Genomic DNA, 21054 nt, shown 5'->3' on the forward strand with positions numbered 1-21054 from the left:
CGCATTCGCTCATTTTGATACGACACAGAAGTCTTATTAAATGAATTTTGTAGAATAGGGTTATTTATTAATAAGTAATGTCACATCCCGGGGTGACGCCGTGCCCTGCATTACATGAAAAGACTCCTGTCTGAGGGCGCAGTGTGGAAAGTGCTGCGGCCGATGTGAAGGCAGTGCCGGGAATGGCGCGCAGGATGGACAGGAATAGGGCTGAGAACTGACAGGATCCCGCTCAGCTGGTAAATCTCGGGGAGGGAGGGGGTTATCTTCTCCGGGGTCTGGGGCAGACGCATAGATATGTGTGAGGGGAAATACAGTTTATTGACGATGTGGGATAGTCCTTCAGCTTTTTACACTTATTTTCCAGTGATCTGGGCTGCAGTTAATTGCTATTCAGGTCCCTTTAGCGCCAGGTAATACACTAAGTCCTGGTTATAGCAGTGGGAAAATCAATGAGAGAAGGAGGCACATAGGGGGTTAATTAGTAACAGAGATAGGCAGCCTGCTGGGGTACTACAGGTCCCAGCATGTCTGAAGATGTCAGAACCGGTCCTTAAAATCACTGAGAGAAGAAGGCACACAGGGAGAAATTAGAGCTACACAGCCTACCGAGGTACTACAGGTCCCAGCATGCCTGATGATGTCAGAACAGGTCCATTAAATCAGTGTTTCTTAAGCCTGGTCCATATCACCTTGTTTTAATACATGTGTAATCATTACTGACTGACACATTGTGACAGATCCACAGGTGGTATAATTATGTCACATGTCACCTGAAAAACCTGCACTGTTAGCGGTCCTGAGCGCTATGTTTGAGAAACACTGCATTAAATTACGGAGAGATGGGTTACTGAGGAGGGACTAGAGGTCACAGCATGCCTTAAGCTGTCAGAACCGGTCCATTAAATCACTGACATGGTGCAACGATATTTAGTATGATGTGGGGCTACAGGTCCCAACCGGTCTGATATTTAGGGAAATGGTGGTTTAGTAACTATTGTCTCTGCTACAATGTTACAAGCAGATGAGTGTTTGCATTTCTTCTGGCTTTACTTTTGTTAACAAAACGCCACATGCACTAGTGCCGGCCTGGCCAACCTGTGGCTTTCAAGTTGTTGTGAAACTACAAGCCCCAGCATGCTTTCATAGTAGATAGCCAGCTGGCAGAGCATGCTAGGACTAGTAGTTCCACCACACCTGCAGATCCACAGGTTGGCCAGGCCTGCACTATGCACTATTGCATCTTTATGGCTTTATTACCAGTTTTATATTTATTATTGAACTGGTTTCTATTGCATTACACATGACCCCAAAATAAAGATAAAGAAATCACACCCAAGATTAACATTCCGGGATTTATTTCGGTAACTCCTTCTGTTTCTTGTTGCTGAAGAGATGCCAAGTATTTCAAAGGTGCATATGTATATATATATAGTGCAGATGACATTTATTTGTACCTGTAACACTCCATAGGGATTGATTGTGCTTCATTATGGATCCTGTGGGGGTTATCTACCAACAAGACTGCAGACGTACAGTAACCCACGCCAGCCAGACGTTACAGTTGGATAAACTATGAAAGTTTACATATTTTTAGTAAATAAACTCCAATGGTTTTGAAGATTTTATCACACCCATATTAAACAAAATGAATGGATTCTTACTCCATGCAAAAGTCATGTTTTCTTACATGTGATAAATGGGTAATGTATAGCAACATATGTGTTTTAACATTACAGCTATTGGTCAGGCTATGTCCTGAGCGTATAGGAAACTTGTTTGCAATCTTTACTATTTTTTTTTCTTATATTTTAGGATTAGGATTAAAAATGTCTGACAAGGAAGACGATATTTGGGGTTATAAATCCATCAGGAAGAAGAAAGCATTGGGAAATGTGGAGAAATCGTGTACTCAGGAAGAGCCAAAAAAAGCAGGCGTGCAGGCCAAAAGAAGGGGTGGTTTAAGAAAGACCAAAAATATAAGAAACAAAATATCTCCCAGCGGAAAAGATACAGTGTCTCCCCCAGCACGGGATCCGAATAAACCAGCAAAACAGGGACCAGATTCTCAGGGGGATGTGCCGACTACACCAATAAGAAAACAGTCAGAAAGCCCCAAAACCCCACAAGCCCGATACAGTGGGTATTGCCCCAGCTGCCAGATGCCGTTCTCCATACTGTTGGTACAGACTCCTCGATGGCACGTGAGCGAATGTTTGGATACTCCAGCAGCCACACAGACAGGTATAGGAGTCAGACTAAAGCTGGGTACACACTACAGGTTTTTCACCAAATTATCGTGCCAACCACACGATAAACGACCGATAAACGGTCCGATATCACATTAGGCCTTATGCTCCCACAATCATATTTATCGCATAAAAACACATTGTATCGTTTGATTTGGTTTTATATACTGACTAAAAATCACTATCACCGATGGAACCGGTGGTAGTCATTATTAAAGCTATGGGAAAGACGACATACTTTTAAACGAAGCGACAATAGCGATTAGTATAGGGGTGATAATAATAAAAAGACTACTTACTATACAACAGATAACTTTTTCGAAGGTTAAAATGACCGGGCAGTGTAATATCCGAATGGGCTAATAGCTACAGTAGGAAATTACGTCATTTACCATACAGAGTGAAAATGACGGTTTTAAAGTGGCAATAGCCAGAACCCACACCATGTATAATGCCATACAGAGGTGGCGTCCGAGTATTGTCGCTTTAAAACCGGCATTTTCACTCTGTATGGTAAATGTAATTTCCTACTGTAGCTATTAGCCCATTCGGATATTACACTGCCCGGTCATTTTAACCTTCGAAAAAGTTATTATCTGTTGTATAGTAAGTAGCCTTTTTATTATTATCGCCAATCGTTATTGTCGCTTTGTTTAAAAGCATGTTGCCTTTCCCATAGACGTTAACCCGTACCCCACCCGATGGAACGATATTGGACAAATGTGGCAGCGTGTACGCACTCACGACCAGCAGTGTAGGCAGATATCTGTACACTACACAGTCAGGATCTTTTCAGCAGATGGTTATGAGACATGAAGATCACAGATCTGAATGTAAATCATGTTGGTGTGTACACATGAATCTACATGCTCAATAGGACATTCAGTCATTGGTAAAATCGTTACGGATATTGGGATAAATTTTCTCCAGTGTGTCCCCAGCTTCATTGATCAGTGGCCTGTCACTTGCCCTGGTTTCCACATTCTCTTTGGCTACTCTTGTAACTGATTCTCTGCTTTGGAAGTGACGGTGATTTGTATTTTTTTTCTTGCCTGCTTTTGTTTTTTGTTTCCCTTATATGTGTTGCATACAGTTTGTTCCAAATTACATTGCCCATTAAAATCGTGGTCAAATTTGTTGCAGAATTAAGTGCAGTCTCAAAGAAGCCATCAATTTTACTCTTTTGCTTCTATGTAAAACCAACACAATTTGATTAAGTCAAGAGTTTCTCTGTTGTGTTGTATTGTCCCAACCCCATTTCTGTCTTGTTAGTCTGCCCATATCTACATCATGAAGTTGTAAATGGCTTCACATTTGCCCTGTAGCAATTCATTGATGAAACAGTCCTGTTTTTTAGGATTGCACGCAGGAAACTGAATTATAATTGGTGGCTAATGAACTTCATTTCTTTATTTTGGCTTCAGTCTCTCCATGTCCTGACTTCTAGCAATGAATGGGGTTTCTGAACCGTTGTCAGACTAGTGTTCATACATTCCATAAAAATGCTGCATAATTCCTATGTGCACATCCCAATCACAATCCTGTATCACTATATGGAGAGTCTGGTGCCTTGTTTTAAATGTAAACATACAATGCACTGATGTGACACTTGTTAAATGATTGTGAGCTTCATATAAGGACAGTCGGAGTATTCAGATAACACACACTGACATGTTTAACAGCAAATAGCACAAATTCTGCATGAACAGTATGCGGTGTTCTAGGCTAACTGCAACAATCACAAACTGCTCTGATAGTTATACGTAGGATCATAATCCCGGTGTCTGCACGCCTGTAGAATCTGTGCTTACAGCATAGCGCTAGAAGTTGCGCCTGCACAGTTTTCCTGCTCACAGATTACACTTTATCTCGTGTAAGCAGCAGAGACGCAATGGGACGATAACCCAACGCTATGATTTTCAGAGCAGTTTGCAAATGCAGTATGAGTTTTTTTTTTTTTTTGAGTACGCTCCTCTGAACGATCCCTAATCTGTTCTTAAGGTGAATGTCGTGACACTGATTGCTAAATGTTATCTCCTCTCCAGAATGTCCTGCTGGGATACAGTGCTCGTCAACCATTGCTTCACACTACAAGCGGTACTCCCACTTCCTGCTCGCACAGAGCAGAGCTGGGGATCATTCCTCGTTTTCTGCACTACGGACCCCAGATTGTCCTTCATCTGAAGCTGTTCAAACTAATTACTCAAATGAATTTAACCATCAAAGCGACCAAAATCACAGTGACTTGAAAAAAAGCTATAGCTCACCTCTATTCATTAGTAAAAATACAAACACCAAATCTCCCAAATTATCCCCTGCCAGCTCTCAGGGCTCAGTAAAGTGGACTTCACTTGATGCCTGGCTCTCCCAGGGAAGTCCCAGGTGCAATTCTCCAACCTGTGAGGATCCAGCAAAGTCTGAACATCCGTCACAGCAAGATGCTGCTCTCACCGATCGCACAATCTCTTATTCTCCAATAGTCAGCGATCAGGAGCTGTTTAGTGATGACGAGGAGAACAGCAGCTCTGTGAACAGACTGCTCACTCGCAAATTATCTGCCAGCCCTGTGTACAGTTCAGAAAACAATGTAAGCAGAAGATTACTGGATACGTATAACTGCCACCCTAATAGTGTAAGTAGAACTCCACCAAAGCAGGTAAATAATAAACATGATTTAAGGGCTGTAAACAGTGAATTTCCACATGTTAGCAGGGACATCACCTGTGCCAGTAATCAGCCTGAACCTGCAGATATCCCTGAGGCTGATCATTGGTCTGAATGTACTACACCTGTATCAGATACCTGTGGGTGGGACTTAACCCAGCTTGATCCTGAATGCTGGATTGATGAGGAGTCTGACAATACATACCTGGCCTCTACTACTCAGACTGAAGAATACTCTGTGGCTGCAGTAATTGGCAAGGAAATAAATGAAATTCACCCTGGTGACCGAACACCCCAGAATCAACTCCCAGCAAATTGTGGGCAATCGGCAGCTCAGACAGAGGAAACTTTGACACAAAGTTCTCAGGTTATGGCTGCATCCTCCAAGGGGATGAAGCAGATGGACATTGGGGTCTTCTTTGGTCTGAAACCCAAGTCTAAAGCTGCAGCAAAGGTGCCTTTGAAAAGCCAGAGCCCCAATGCAGTTGCTTCCCAGCACGAGAAACCGAGTAGGAAGAGGAAGGCTCAGGGCTCGGTGGGGGACACCGGATCCCCCGCTAGTAACACTGGTGAGGTCACAGCTGTAGCAGCCGCAGGAACCCAAAAAAGATGGGGGAAGAGATTCCGACAAAACTCCACCGCAGAGGAGGGTAAAGGGAAGAAGCAATGCCCGTTCTACAAGAAGATCCCAGGTGAGGTGTTGTCCTATGTCTGTGTACATGCTGCAGTGCAGAGCTGGTTCATGGCTCAGGGAAAAGCAGTGAGGTGTGAGGTACTGTATTACCTATGGCAGTGTCCTATGTGTATAGTGATTTTAAACATTGCTCCTTTTTGATAGTACAACTAATGTCACTTTTTTCCCCCCATAATAAGCAAATTATTATATTTCCTTCCAGTTATAATACAATTGTACTGTCTATTGCCAGATATAGACAGTTTATTTACTGGTGCTGGCTCTGTTGTATCAGTAAGATCTCATTCTAAATATGTATACATTTTATGATTTTAAGTGATCTATAAAAGGCACATGAATATATACAGAGTTCCTATACCATGCCCTTTTCATGGGGGAGTTTGCCAGCAATTTCACTCTAGTATTAGTAGTAATAAAGTCCTTGGCTTAATAAGGTTATTAGGAATTCAGCAAATGTCAAGTTCACCTCTTGAAAGAAATCTTATGACCAGAAATCTTGCAATAAATCCTGTGTGATGTCCTCTCTGTGACATAGGTGTCTATACAGCATATTACAGGTGAGATGTTGGTTTATTTCCTCATTCTGTCACTCTTGTAGGCACTGGCTTTGTAGTGGACGCTTTCCAGTACGGCGCAATAGAAGGCTGCTCTGCGTATTTCCTCACCCACTTTCACTCTGATCACTACGGAGGTCTCACAAAAAAGTTCCGCTTCCCCATTTATTGCAGCAAGGTAGGAAGAACTTGGGTGCAGCATTTTTATTAAAGTGTTTTCATATGATCTTTATAGAAAATTAAATCTAATTGTTTTGTTTGTTAAAAATTAAATAAATCCGGAATATACCGAGCAATGTTTGTGTCAATCTCCCATTAACACAAGCATTGCTTGGTATAATGTGGCATGAACAAGATTAAAAAAAACACTGAAGATGTGCATATTGATGTGTTCTGATCCACCAGCTGTGTGTGTGTGTGTGTGTGTGTGTATGTGTATATATATATATATATATATATATATATATATATATATTTCACACACACTCTTTGCATACAGTGTGATGTACTATGTATAAATATACCTTCTTGCCCATCCTCCCTCTGCCGACTGTTACAAAGCTCTTGTCTGCACATACATTAAGAGGGGAAAGAACAGCAGCCATTGGGAGGGGGAGGGGGAGGGGGGGGGGGGAAGAGGTCCACCAACTCATAAAGGAAAAACCCTAATAGTTTCTTGCATTATAATATTCTGTCCTATTTTATCTCATTTCAATATGTTTGCCCACCCTTGTTTATTATATGCTTAGTAAAGTTCATCTCATTTTGCACATAATTGTGTATGAGGTCCAGACTTTCATTTATCTAGAAGTATTAATGTGGCAACCTTATGTCCCTTAGCGTATAGCTCAACTTTCACACTGTTGCTAAGAAAGACCACATACCTTCAACTGCACAAAGGGTATCCGGTTTATTTTGTTCCGTATACACCTCCTCCCAAGGCAGGATACCCCAAAACGTTCAAACATAATGACAGGTCTGACCTCCCCTTCATTTGTTTATCAAGCCACAGTCATTGGACCGTTTTGGTGCCCATTTAACCTATACATGTATATTGTGGAACATGTGTACAGGAACCCTGTGAATGCGGTTGTCTCAGACCTGATTGTAGCTATCCCGGGGGGAGGATCTGTCCTGTGTTTTCACCTGTCTTTTCTCTCACAGATCACAGGGAACCTGGTGCAGAGTAAACTGCGAGTAGAAAAGGAATTCATAAATACTTTACCCATGAACACTGAGTGCATAGTGGACAACATCAAAGTGGTCCTGATGGATGCTAATCAGTACGTAGAATTTCACAGTATTGTTCCATTGTGTGGGAATAGTATGTGGGTGTTGGACATAATTTACTTTCAGCAGCTTTTCACTAGCAATTATTATACAGGAAGCCGTTTGTGCACAGTTTATAGTGTCCCAAAATATGTCTTCCTGTCTGGCACACAGATCATACAGTCATTTCCCCCACAGACCCCGGGCAGACTGCTAAGTGAGGGGGCAGTTACCACATGTTGCCCCTCAGCCTATCCTTTGCTTCTCACCCTTGCAGGGGGAATTATTATCCCTATGGACAGAAGTATGGGTTCTGGGGGCAGATTGTAAAGCTCTCTGGACAATACTGGTGCTCTATAAATACATATTTATATTGACACTGAGAACACAAGAAAGAATGCTGGCCGAACAGAGCGTTGACTGTATATAGCGCTTGTGCTCTTTATATGAATAGTGTTAGTCCCCTTTTCAGGTGTATTTGTTACATTTATTGACTGGTAGGGGGAACACTGGGTAATTCCCTGTATACATCTGCCCTTACAGTCTAATGCTTCCTCCTGAATGACTCCGCAAACCAGTTTCTGCAAACTTGTATACCTTGAGCTGATTGACAGAACCCACTGCTATTGCTTTAGGAACCCCCCTTTGTTAATTTATTAATTTCAACTTTCCCCACCTTTATTTATTTTTCTAAAATATTAATTGTCTTCAGCTTTATGTCTTAAATTAATCTTGAGGGTGACATAGCATTGGAGGATATCTTTTACATTTGACTTTTTTTTTTTTCTTAATGGAACACCCCCTCTGGTGTTCAGGTGGCACTGGGACCCAGAGGAGTCACAGCAAGAGGGTTGCTTAGCATCAAGGATGGTATGGGAGGATCAGAAGCTGTGTGATGGTTGGCAGTGGGTGGAAGACATCTTGCAAGCCAGGGGTAGGAGGGTGGTCCCGGGTACTTGGCTAGTGAAAGGGGTGTGCAGGTGATGCCTCGAGAACACAATTATTTATTTCAGACCTTAGCCCGTAGGAGGATCCTCACCACCAGGGGGCACCCCATTGAAACCAACAATGGGGAAGTGTGACAGCTGCCAAACCAGTGCACCTCACACTACACATCGGGACAGTTGGTTGCAAAATGGCGCCCAACATGGGTCTCAAGCACATCAAGATGGAGCCAGTGCGCGCAGGACACAGGTACTGAGTGCAGTGCAGCCAGCTGGAGCAACACCCTTGGGGCACCATGTCTGACCGTCTATAGGTGCCCAACAGAGACCAAGGGTGATGAGGGGGAGGTGACGCAAGCTGTTGTAAAGGAAGTCTTTCTAGGCATGTGTGCCATAAAGGGCCATGTAAGCCGGCAGTCTGCCGGTTATTTGGAGTACAATTGGCAGGAATGCCAAAGGGTTCTTCGGAACCGCGTATGGAGCACAGGTGTGCTGGGACTTGTAGTGCTGCTTAACCCAGCTGAATGGGAAGTGAGGAGAGTGTTTCCCAGCATGAGAAGTCATGAATACATTGATGCCTGTATATTGCCCGTCCTTGAGGTTTGGGAGGAGCAAAGAGAGGCGGACTGTCTGTGTGAGAGATACCGCTTTCATCGGAGCTTAATGCTGAGGAGCGAAAAGCAGGAAGTCGGCCCCTCAGGTCAAATGCCGCCCACTGCTTGAGTTAGTGAGGAACAGTGTTCCAAGATGACTGCTGAGAGCTGAAGAAGGGCGGGAAAATAAAAGGGAACCCTACCAAAATTTTCTTTGTTGAGTTATGAGAAGGGGAGGAGTCACAGAGGAACCCACCAAATCTTATGATGGTGAGTCAGGGGGTTCAGGAATGGGACTTTACCCTGCCAATCTAAAATGGAGCATGGTGGCTCAGTGGTTAGCACTTCTGCCTCACAGCACTGGGGTCATGAGTTCGATTCCCGACCATGGCCTTATCTGTGTGGAGTTTGAATGTTCTTCCCGTGTTTGCGTAGGTTTCCTCCGGGCGCTCTGGTTTCCTCCCACACTCCAAAAGCATACTAGGTTAATTGACTGCTATTAAATTGTCCTTAGTCTGTGTGTGTGTGTGTATTAGGGGATTTCGATTGTAAGCTCCAATGGGGCAGGGACTGATGTGAGTGAGTTCTCTGTACAGTGCGCGGGAATTAGTGGTGCTATATAAATATGTAGATGATGATGAAGATTTTCTTTGGAAAGCCATACCCCTCCACAAAAATGACAGGTGATTTTGTGCAAAAGAAATCAGCTTGTGAAATCACAAAACAGCACTTTAAAATTGCGGGTTTGAAAAAGTGGAGATGTTGCCATAGGCAACAAATCAGATTCTAGCTCATTTATTTACATTCTACAAAATGATAGCTAGAATCTGATTGGTTACCATAGGCAACATCTCCACTTTTTCAACCCCGCAGTTTAGTAAATGTACCCCTAGGTGTATTTGCTAAAACAAAAAAATGTTTTCTTCTTTGTTATGTAAAAACTGATCTCTTGGACATTTATTGAGACTATTCTCTTCTATTTCCATCACTTTCTAGTTGTCCTGGGGCTGTGTTACTGCTATTCATACTGCCCAATGGGACTGCAATACTGCACACGGGAGACTTCCGTGCAGAGCCCTCCATGGAGAGGTATCCAGCTCTGATTGGTCAGAAGATCCACACCCTGTATCTGGATACCACGTAAGATCTCTGTACTTTATTTAATGTTTGGGATGGGCAATATAATACAAATTCAGAAACAAGTCATGAAATCTAATAACTAGCAGCATATTTTAAGTAGTTGAGGGATGGGCATCAGAAATTCCACCCCTATATTAGACACTAGCAGTAATGCTTTCAGGCACATAGGCTGCCTAGTGATGATCTATATATTCCACTTATTTAAACACACTTATGCATCAGACTATGAACACTGTACTTTTGTCATCGACTTGGGCAACCTCATGTCTTGGTGAGGTTGCAGCATAAAAGGGTGCTATAACCTCTCTGTACCTAGGCAGGTATTTTAGGATTCTTTAGACTAGTATCACTCCTCCTGTCCCTTCTACAGAATATTATGCAGAGGATTCACATGCCTCTGTTCTTCCACAAATCAGTGAACTTGCTCTGAGTGCAGATAAACTGTGTCTCTTCATGAGTCTTGCACAGCAGTCAGGTCTCACCCGGGGATAGATTTTGTGCTATAGATTCTATTGCATGACTCAGACTACACTGTATGGTAAACGTGCTATTGGCTATCTAGTGCTTTAACAGCAAAGTGAAAGTTATGTTGAGTTACTGGAGGATAACAATTTGGCAAATCCTGTTTCGTTTGATTGTGAGCTCTCATGGTAAGTACCAACCTTCTGTGTTGCTTGTATTCCAAGCTTGAGGTCCAGACATTTGCAGCTCACTAGTGTAATACAGGATGATTAGCTTTGCACTTGTTCTAATTGCCTATTCCCATTCAGCCCAATGTGTGTATCACGTGATGAAGTGGCCCCATTAGTGCTTTGCATGAACAGACTGCTACATATCGGCTTTCATTCTGCAACATTACTACTGCTTTCTCTGTTCTCATGCATTGCTGCACATACACAGAGTAACCCTTTATATGAATTACCTGTCACAGCATAAAGACTCTTCTCCCAGCCCCACCATTTAAAAAAAGAAAAACCTTGTGGAGAATGGCAAGGAAAATATGTACAAGTAACTGCATTTGCTATCTTAGACTTTAAAGGTGCACAATTAATGGACACATGTCAATTAGGACAAAGAGCAAACACATTGATATGACTTATTACTGATAAATGGATGTGCTCCATGCTATGAATGTGTCTATTTTTATGCATGTTGACGTTTATGTAACCTACACTTTCTCCTCTTCCTCTGTTTTATACTGTATATCTGTGTCCTCACTGGCAGGTACTGCAGTCCAGAGTACACCTTTCCCCCGCAGCAGGAGGCAGTGCAGTTTGCTGTGAACGCTGCATTTGAGGCGATGACGCTGTATCCGCGCACATTGATTGTTTGTGGGACTTACTCGATTGGGAAAGAGAGAGTCTTCTTGGGTAATACAGAGCTCTAGATGTCTACTCTTCAATGTATTTCTTGAAGCTTATTGATAATGTTCTATCCTTCTCTGCAGCCATTGCCAGTGTTCTTGGCTGTAAAGTGTGTATGACCCAGGACAAATATAAAACCATGCAGTGTCTGGAGTCGTCGGAGATCTGCTCGTTCGTGACTACAGACTGGCACAGTACGGCCCTGCACGTTCTACCCATGATGCAGGTTAACTTTAAGGTACCACCATAAAACTGTAGTCAGCTGTCAAGTGAAAAAAAACGAGTGTCTGATTGTGACATGTCACCATTATGTGAAATAATAATTGTATAGTTTATCTTTCATCCAAATGTTACGCTTGTTAGGTCAACTCGATACACCATTCGGGCTCAAGGTTCGTTCACACTAGCGCTATTGGAACAGTTGTTTTTTTTTTTCCCAGCACCTATACATGCTGCATTCTATAGCTAGTACAGATGCCAACTTATTCCAGCATCAGATATTCGGATATGCTGGATTTTAAAAGGTTTTAGTGAATGCCACGTTTAATGGGCACTGTGTGAACAGCACCCACTACCAACCATCATGATAAATAGTTTGCATCGATACTATAGGGCCTTTATTCTGGGAGTACATCATCTTGCAGTACAATTGGCCAGGATCTAGTACAGTGGCTTGGGGCCTGTAAATTCTCGTTTAATAAAGATGTTTCTTTAATCGTTTTTTGGCCGCTGGAGAATAATTTTGTCGTGCATGACCAATTCGCCCTTCTGAATTAAAACGGACCATAAACAAAAAAACAAATCTTATCAGTACTTTTTCTCATAAATATGTGCAATAAAGCCTGGCACACCTACAAAGGTGGATACCGTGTTCTTTGTGGCTGAAACATTAACTAGATCTCTATCCATCTACTGTCCTGCCCACCCCCAGGGTCTCTATGCCCACCTCAACAAGTTCTCAGGGAAATATGACCGCGTGTTGGCCTTCAAACCTACAGGATGGACGTATTCTGAGGGCTGCAGTTCGGTGGCTGATATCCGGCCACAAATCCGAGGGAAAGTCACCATTTATGGTAGGTGTAACAACATCTTGTATGGCTTTTGGTTTTGATACAATTAGATATTTGCGTTGCTGAGTGGAAATGTGTTGTCAAGTTTACCCTTCGCTCTGTATTCAAAACATGCTAATGTGAGCTTGCTGCGCTTGTATGAATTTGCATATGGGTAGAACTGTAGAAAAGTGTGGACAGCTCTACCTGCTTTGAAGGAGGGGGGTAAAAATAAAACTTTAGGTAGAGTAAGACAGACCTATCTGTTGCTGGCCCTCTCTGAATGTGTTGTTCTGTCTGCTTTGTCTTTCCAGGGGTCCCTTACAGTGAACACAGCAGTTTCCTGGAGATGAAACGCTTTGTCCAGTTTATAAAGCCTCAGAAAATCATCCCAACCGTCAATATGGGGAACTGGAAATCTCGTACAACAATGGAGTCATACTTTGCTGAATGGCTTTCAGAAACCAGACGCAAATAAGTGGCTCTATATTATGTCATCTTCTTTAACGTACTCTGCACTTTCCTGCCGGACAGCGGCTCCTTGTGTGACCAATATATATCTTTACAGTAAATGTCATACTTTTATATTTCTTCTACAAGCAATGTCAGTAGGAGCCCATGAATGTGGTTCAAATAATGAATGCTGGGGCTTAATGTAACTATTCTGTGTCATTGGAGACTTATTGTGTTGTCATTTTTATTTGTAATGAAATTGTAGCCTTGTGCAATATATAAACATAAGTGAATTATGTGACGGAATATTTTATGCAGTGACAAGATTTGTAATGAAAAATAAATCTTTTTATATAAATAACTGTTTCTCCTTATTTGTAGATTTGCTGTGTATTTATGTTTCTTTCTGTTTGCCATTGCTTCTGTTTCTGAGGCCTTCTAGATCGATCTGAACGCTAAAGTCACTGGCACAGTCTGCTCTTGCACTAATGTGATTTTTTTCCCGATCCTGGCTATGTTCAGATGAGGTTGTCATAATTTGTCACAACTGGGGATCTGTCTGCCAGGACTGATATTTCATAATGACTGAACATAATTCATACAAAGCTGTATGTACACGAAAACAGCTTCTTCTGGTCATAATGGGGATTACGGAAATCTCCAAGATACAAGCTATATATTATTTTAGATATCCATCTCTGATTATTTTGACATAAGTATCATCAGTAGTGAGAGGTCCTAAACCATTAACCCAGCCCCCTTTCTTTCCTGTAATATTGTCTAGGCATTCTGGTGAGCTTGGAATTTGGTTCCCATTATTTTTACAAAGCTGATCCTTGGGCTTCCTATTTCAAATAAATGTAGTGAACTCTGTTACATTGTTTAATAACAAAGTCCGATAACATTAAAGTTAACAATTGAGGTTTGTAGGTAGTCTGGGAAAGAGGAACATTTTAAGCATTGCTATTCTTCCAAAAAAGGAAGGATTTTAGCATATTGTCAACAACTGGAGGATACTTTAGTGTATACAACAGAGAACATAGAGATAACCTTAATATAGTTAAATACAGTTGACCACACCTATTTAGTATCAACCAATTTTATAAGCTTCATATGAAACTGCTGATATTTAATTTGTCTTCAAAATCCTGGCTTGCTGTAAAGACCTTGGGAGATTGGATACAAAGTTTCTTTATCATATGAAGTTTTTTGGTCGTTATCAATCATGTATGCTAGAATAAAAAGTTCAGCAAGATTTCTTTATTTTTGATTTAGCATTAATGAAATGGGTCTATACTACCTCTTCTCTGTTTTGGCAATACTTTAATCAAGGGGCATTCAGATTCACCAGCACTCGCTCCTGCTGAAGCTTTGTCATGTTACAAATCAGTCCGATGGATTTAAGAGAGATTTTATCTTTCAGGATTTTCAAAAAAATCTTCTGTCTGGTCCTGGAGGATTTAAGGTTCCGCAAATGAGCTATTTCTATTTCTACTTACAGTGCAATTATTTGCAGTAGGCTAATGCAGTTACAAACATTTATATAGTTCAGTCAAGATTCTTTTGGTGATGTAACTTTCCATTAATTACGGCTAAGATTCCCACTTTCATCCCTTAGTAGTCTTATAGTATTTTTCTTTCTGCTGTCTTTATATTTGCTAGTATTTTGCTATATTTACTACCATATTTGTGGGAATTGCCTTCTTCAATCTCCTTGCTGTCTTCTACCTTTTTTTTTTTTCTTTTTGCTGGGGACCATTATTTGGAGATTGCCAAATGTGACTGTCAGTTCCTTCTGTGCTTTCATGTACATTCGTTCAATTTCGTTATTGTGTTTGCTGGTATATGAAATGATTATCTTATCTTTTAATATTGCTTTAGCAGTGTCCCAAATAAATATAGGATCATTGATATGTTGCTGGTTGAAAATTAAAAATGATCCAGCTATGATCCAGACACTTAAAGTCTATTGTTATTATCTTTTATTTATAAGGTGCCACAAAAGGTACACAGCGCCGTACATGACCTAAACAGACAGCGATGATCCATAACACTATATAATGCATGTGAAACAAAATGCAAAACCAGACATACTGATAAACCAAAATAAAAATACACAGATAACATGGTAATGCAGATCAAGTTATTTACAGGGCAGTGAGTGAGAGTGATGATAACGTCCAACATGAAGTAGGCCTGAGCTGAACAAAACATGTCTAGGGAAGCAGGCCTAGAGGTGCAGAGGGTGATGTATAGAAGGATAATACGAGAAAAGAGGGCTGCTTGTGAGAGTTATATCCTAAAGGAAAGGGGATGACACAAATAAGGTAGCTCAGAGTGGGGAAGTGGAGGTGATTGCCGTGACATCAGAGTTAGATGGCCGATATGCTTAAATAAAGAAATGAGTCTTAAGGTTGTGCTTGAAGCCTTGGAGAGTAGAGTCTAACCTGATAGGGCATGGGAGATCGTTCCACAGCTGGGGAGCACACCGGGCGAAGTCCTGGAGGCAGGAGAAGGGAAGAGGTAATCAGTGAAGTAGTGAGGGAGCTGTCGTTGGCAGAGCGAAGGTGGCAGCAAGGAGTGTAGGTAGAGATGAGGTTGGAGATGTAGAGGGGTAGTGGAGGATTGGTTGAGGGCTATATAGGTGAGGGTGATCCAACATATCTAAATTTTAGATTTATTTTTAAATGCTGGACTTTTCCCAATTTTACCTAGATGTTCATTTCCCTCATCTATTGGTCTATTAGTAAAATTTATACATATAACACTTTCAGTCAATACATGTGGCAACAATTTTAAATAAAGAGGCCGTGTTTCATTATATTTCCCAGCAACTGGTCTTCCCTCTGGCAAATTAAGCAACTCTGTAAGATTTAAAGGTATTGGCAACAATTCAACATATTGGTGTCCATGTAGTGTATGTGTACATATCCAACAATTAGTTTAATTGTTCGTCCTATCATACCATTGAACACATTTTCAGGAGGTTATTACAATATTGACATATACATATTTCAGTTGACAGTCTCTAATTACAATCTTCAGGTTCATCTCCAATTACTTATCTTTTAATTCTACCTTATATGTGTCATTGTATGTATTATTAGTTATGAGTAGACGGAATGATGAAGACAGTTCTGATTCTCTATTTTTATGACTATATGCACCCATTGCCTCAAAACCACTACCGGATCTTACCATCAGGTCCTCATAACCAAATGTCCATAAAAAAATAAAAATAATATAAGGTATAACAATTAAAATAAATCATGCTATAGCGGTGACAACAATAATAATAAGGATATTTTCCTTTGACTTCTGGGTCAGATTCTTCTTCCTGAGCCACATCTTTATCCAAGTCCTGAAACAAAATTGTTATATATGGTTCCAAAACTTTATTAGTCTCTGCGTCCCTTCAGGTCACTATCGGATCGACTACCTTCTTGCAGTGGGATATGTGAATCCAAGTATCTTGTTCCAGCAACTTTCAATGCTGTGGTTATTCCCATCGATCTGTCAAATAATTAGAACGTAAAAAATTTCTAACCATAACATTTTCCTGGTTGTATATACTGACAGTTCTCAATAGGCATCTGTAGTACAATCAGTTTCAAAGTCTCTTGTTGCTTTTGTAACTGCTTACTCATCTCATTCAGGTACTTAACAGTTACATCTTGAATGCATTTTAAAAGTCTCTTGCGGGCTGATAATATTGGGTTGTCCTCCGAAGAAAATCTCATGTGGTGAAAAAAAATGAATGGAGTCTGGAAGTGGTTCTGATACTATAAAATATTAGAGATAAAACCTCTAACCAAATCATCTCTGTATTCTTCATCACTTTACTCAGTGTATTTTATATACCATTAAATCGTTTCAGTAACTTATTTTTTTTATTCTTAGTAAAATACAGTTTAAAAAACACTTACACATTGAAATGTGTACCACTGTCAGTCTCCATCATTGGTGATATACCATATCTATAAACAAATTCGTATACCATTTTTTTTGCTGCAAATACTGCAATGCAACTTGCAGTGGAATTCCACTTAGAAAACATATCTACAAACTTTAGTACATACTGTAGATTATGACATTTTTTTTAATTTGGATGAAGTCAATTTTATATTTCATATTACCTGGAATAAGTCTCTGCAGGAGGAATATGTAATGGTTCTACAGATATGGCTTTACCTGGATTCTCCCCTCTGGCAAATAAAGCATGAACCAGCCCTTTTACCTGCATGAGAAGAGGAGCCAGGTGCACACCAGTAGGCCTCAAGACCACACATACCATCCTTATGTAAATGAGTCAGACCATAGGCTGCTTCTGCCAGTGCTGGTAGGTAAGCTTTGGGGCCACTGATCTATCTTTACCATCTTTCCATGTACCATTGGTATCTTGTACACATCCCTTCAACTTTCAGAGGGCCAATTCCTGTGAATAATTAAACTTTTACATTCTGATTAATTTCTGATCAGTAATTAACTGAAACAACAACAAATTCAAGTCCTGTGAAGAAATGTTAATTAGTAATGGACTTCTTACTACACCTATTGTAACTTCATCTGTCCTTTTTATTACCTAATGCAATTGATCAGTATTACTTGTGTGATCTTAACACTTAATCACTACATGCAATGACATCTGAATAACATCTAGCATCTTCTTCACATATTGAAAATGTGCTATCGAAGTACTTACTACAGTTAGACAATCTCTAAACCACCACAATGCACAGAATACATATCTACTATCTGTGTAGATGTTTAATACTTTTGTCTTGCACCAACTCACACACTGTTGTGAGTGCTACTTGCATATCTTATACATAACTTTCCAATCTCATTTTATCTATGATAACTACCATCTGTATAAAAAATGATACCTACTCCTAGTAAGTGTGTATCCTCAATGTCAGATCTAGCAGTAAAGGTTCTAGTCCAAAAGTTCCATACAGTCATAAATAGGCATTAATTCATCAAAAATGTCATATACTTATCAGTACTCTCATCCACCCTCTGTGCATTCCTATGCACACTAATTAAGAACATAACAGTAGTAAAGATATTACACCAACAAGTGGTTAGATAAAGAAAAGCCATAAGATCTCATTTACAATTTACGAATCTGGCAGTGAAGACTTGTCATGTTTGTGCAAAATTCATCAAGAGCAAAACAGGATACGAAATGAAAAGAGATAATTTCTGACTAAGTCCTAGATATTATACTTTATCTATGACTAATGCTACAGTTGCAACCACTTTTAAACAGATTGACAATGAATGAGCATCTATGTCTAAATTCGTCACTATAATAAACAATAGGTCTTTGATAGTTTCCATGTAAACTCCAGCTACACACCCCTAGAAAGATGCACACTTGTGATTTATTTAGCAACTTGTGCATATGCAGAATAACTTGCAGTCTTTCTGAGGAAAGATGTGTCAGCCCTTGGGTCAAGCAATAACCAAAATACTTAACCTGAACAGGCAAAATTGCAGTTTATTTCTCTGCTTTTGGTCAGAAATCAGCACGTTTTTTTTTTTTCTTCAAAGCCCATGGCCCCCCTTCTCTTTCTGCTGGGAACAAAGGGACCTTCCACTACGAGTGAAAGCTGTGGGGGATGGGTCTGTTTCTCTGTCCTAACAAAAAAAAACAATGATAGAAATAATTCTTGTTGACATGTAAAATAGTTACCAGACATTTTTAGGTGGGGTTCACAATCACATTGAATATTTTTAAGTTATTGGGCTATTATTTCTCTGTTTGTCTAAAGGATTTTAATTGAACAGTCAATAATGTATACTTCAAATCTTCCTTTTCCTTACAAATAGTAATATATCACAAGTAATAATCAACTCTAATTTCCACAAATTCTTACTCCTACACTCTAGGGTTGCAATTTGAAGAATGCTTTTCAAAGTTTCTGCTAACACTTCAGTTCCAAGTTTTAACAGCCATTTATCTGTGCTCTGCTATGTCCACATATACATATATATATATATATATATATATATATATATATATATATATATATATACATACATACATACATACATATACCCATCCGATGTGACATTTTAGCCACATCTTATGCATAATAATCCTTAAAAGATTTGCTATTCTTTAGCTTAATCATGAAATGTTTATATTAATCAACTCACAGGAGAAAATACATAATTAGCAACACAATGATATTAAATATTAGTAATTTTCGTATCAAAAATGTAATTAATGCACAGCATTCAGAATTATCACAAAATTGAACAATGTCCCTTAGGCATGAAAATTTCCAAAACACATAATAAATTTCTAACAACTAACAAATATGTTTGTTTGTTTGTTTGTTTGTTTTTTTTAAAGTTTTATTTTTGAGAAGGTCAATAATGAGCATCAGTCCAAGACAAAATCTGTTACAATCAGGTTATGCATGTTCAGGGACTAATACAATCATTGTATATCATAATAAAAAGAGTTTTGATATTGACCAAGTTTTAACTATAAGAATAGAAGCAAGAAGAGACAGAAAAGAAAGGATAGTCAGAGAAAAGTGGGCAAGATAGATTAGGAGGCGGTGTGGCAGGCCGCCAAAAGAAGAAAAGAAAAAGAAAGCAAGAGGTAGAAGAGAAGTGTGGGGGGGAGGCAGGGGGGGCAGGGGATGGTAGCAGGTTGAGGGGGGATATCAAGTGGAATGTTTTAGAGGAGTCATAGAGCAAAAGGAATTTGGATTTGAAAAAATGACATCCACGGCTCCCAGACTTTGTTGAATGATTTAGAGGTATTGCGCAGTATGCATGTCATAAACTCCATTTTGTATGAGTGCCAAACTCTATTAATAATTGTCTGCATAGTAGGCGCGGAGGGTTGTTTCCAATTAGTGGCAATTTGACACAGTGCTGCAGAAACTATGTGGCGGAACATTTTTGTTTGATGTTTAGTTGCGGATGGAATCCCAAGTGGGAGAAGGAAAAACTTGGGAGAAATTGGGATGTCAATCTGTAGAATCCGAGACGCAAAGTTCCGTAGTTCCAACCAGAATGGGGCAAGCTTGGGGCATTGCCACCAAATATGGAGGAAGGACCCTTCCGACGAACATCCTCTCCAACATGAGCTAGATGAGTCCGGAAAGATTTTTTGTAATCTGGTCGGGACCAAGTACCATCGATAAAGAAGCTTATAGGCATTTTCTTTCAGCTTCACACAGATTGAACTAGAGGCCGTGTTGGCTTTTATTTCATCCCAATCTTCCCCATCCAAGGGACCCCCCAGATCCTCCTCCCAGGCTCGCTCATGGGGATCTTGGGTGTCTGAGTTTTTTTTTTTTTTTTTTATTAAATTTACAGTTAACTATTTCTGATATACTAAAGAAGCCCCTGCACCATCTATTGGTTACTTCTAGGATTGCAGCCACTCCCTATTAAATTATTTGTATTGGGATAATTCTCCAACTATTTTATTGTTATCCTGTTTCTTTTCAGACATAACTGTTTCAGAATCACCTAGATCAGATTCAGGTGACTGTAAAACACTTTTGTTTATCAGTTCTTAGCCCTTTCATTCTGTCAAACAATACTTCAGTATGTCAATAACTTTGTTTGCTGATTTCTCAATTTCTGTTTGCACATTATCCAAAATATTTTTATCAAAGGACCCTGCACTTGGAAACTGCTTATCACAATGATTAGTCATATTCATACAGCCTTACACAAATCACTCAAAAAAACAAATTTTTGGGTTTGTAGCTCCGCAGTTCTAAAAACATATAACTTCTTTTTCTATCTAAACCTATGGACAATCGATTTCTCATACTTCATTGAGGATTTATCCCCCGCAGTACATAAATCGTTCATTATATTTTATATTCATTTTTATTTTATTTTAAGAACTGGACCCTGCAAGTCCAAATGCATCCCGCAGTGCGCAATCAATCGATAGTGGCCCCGCAGTTCCACTATCCAGAAAGTCCATTAGGCCTCACGTCTGAGAGATAGCCTCAATCTCAATACTGTAGTCAGTGACTACATATATTTATTAACTCTTTATTTTATCTCTTTATTTCTCAACACTCATTAACACACAC

The 21054-nt window shown here is 40.0% G+C and overlaps 1 protein-coding gene across 2 annotated transcripts; it reads left to right on the forward strand.

Annotated features, from left to right (window-relative positions):
* The first annotated feature begins 97 nt into the window (after nucleotides 1-97).
* DCLRE1A (DNA cross-link repair 1A) lies at nucleotides 98-13334 on the forward strand. Of its 2 annotated transcripts, none has more exons than XM_075215637.1 (10): nucleotides 98-239; nucleotides 1816-2244; nucleotides 4295-5605; nucleotides 6206-6339; nucleotides 7326-7444; nucleotides 9964-10107; nucleotides 11332-11477; nucleotides 11555-11709; nucleotides 12403-12544; nucleotides 12835-13334. In XM_075215637.1, exons 2-10 carry the CDS (start codon nucleotides 1830-1832, stop codon nucleotides 12996-12998), a joined length of 2730 nt encoding a protein of 909 aa, XP_075071738.1. In that variant the 5' UTR covers nucleotides 98-239; nucleotides 1816-1829; the 3' UTR covers nucleotides 12999-13334. The 2 variants fall into 2 exon arrangements, with proteins under 2 accessions (XP_075071738.1, XP_075071739.1); XM_075215638.1 differs by lacking the exon at nucleotides 98-239 and adding an exon at nucleotides 296-413.
* The last annotated feature ends 7720 nt before the right edge of the window (nucleotides 13335-21054 follow it).

This window comes from Mixophyes fleayi, chromosome 6 (genome assembly GCF_038048845.1).
Source record: "Mixophyes fleayi isolate aMixFle1 chromosome 6, aMixFle1.hap1, whole genome shotgun sequence".
NCBI classification, from domain to species: Eukaryota; Metazoa; Chordata; class Amphibia; order Anura; family Limnodynastidae; genus Mixophyes; species Mixophyes fleayi.

Coding starts and splice junctions, on each gene's coding strand:
- DCLRE1A (XM_075215637.1), top strand. CDS start 1,830: ATGTCTGACAAGGAAGACGATATTTGGGGTTATAAATCCATCAGGAAG. Junction 2,245..4,294: donor TCCAGCAGCCACACAGACAG/GTATAGGAGTCA, acceptor TCTCCTCTCCAG/AATGTCCTGCTGGGATACAG. Junction 5,606..6,205: donor GTTCTACAAGAAGATCCCAG/GTGAGGTGTTGT, acceptor TCACTCTTGTAG/GCACTGGCTTTGTAGTGGAC.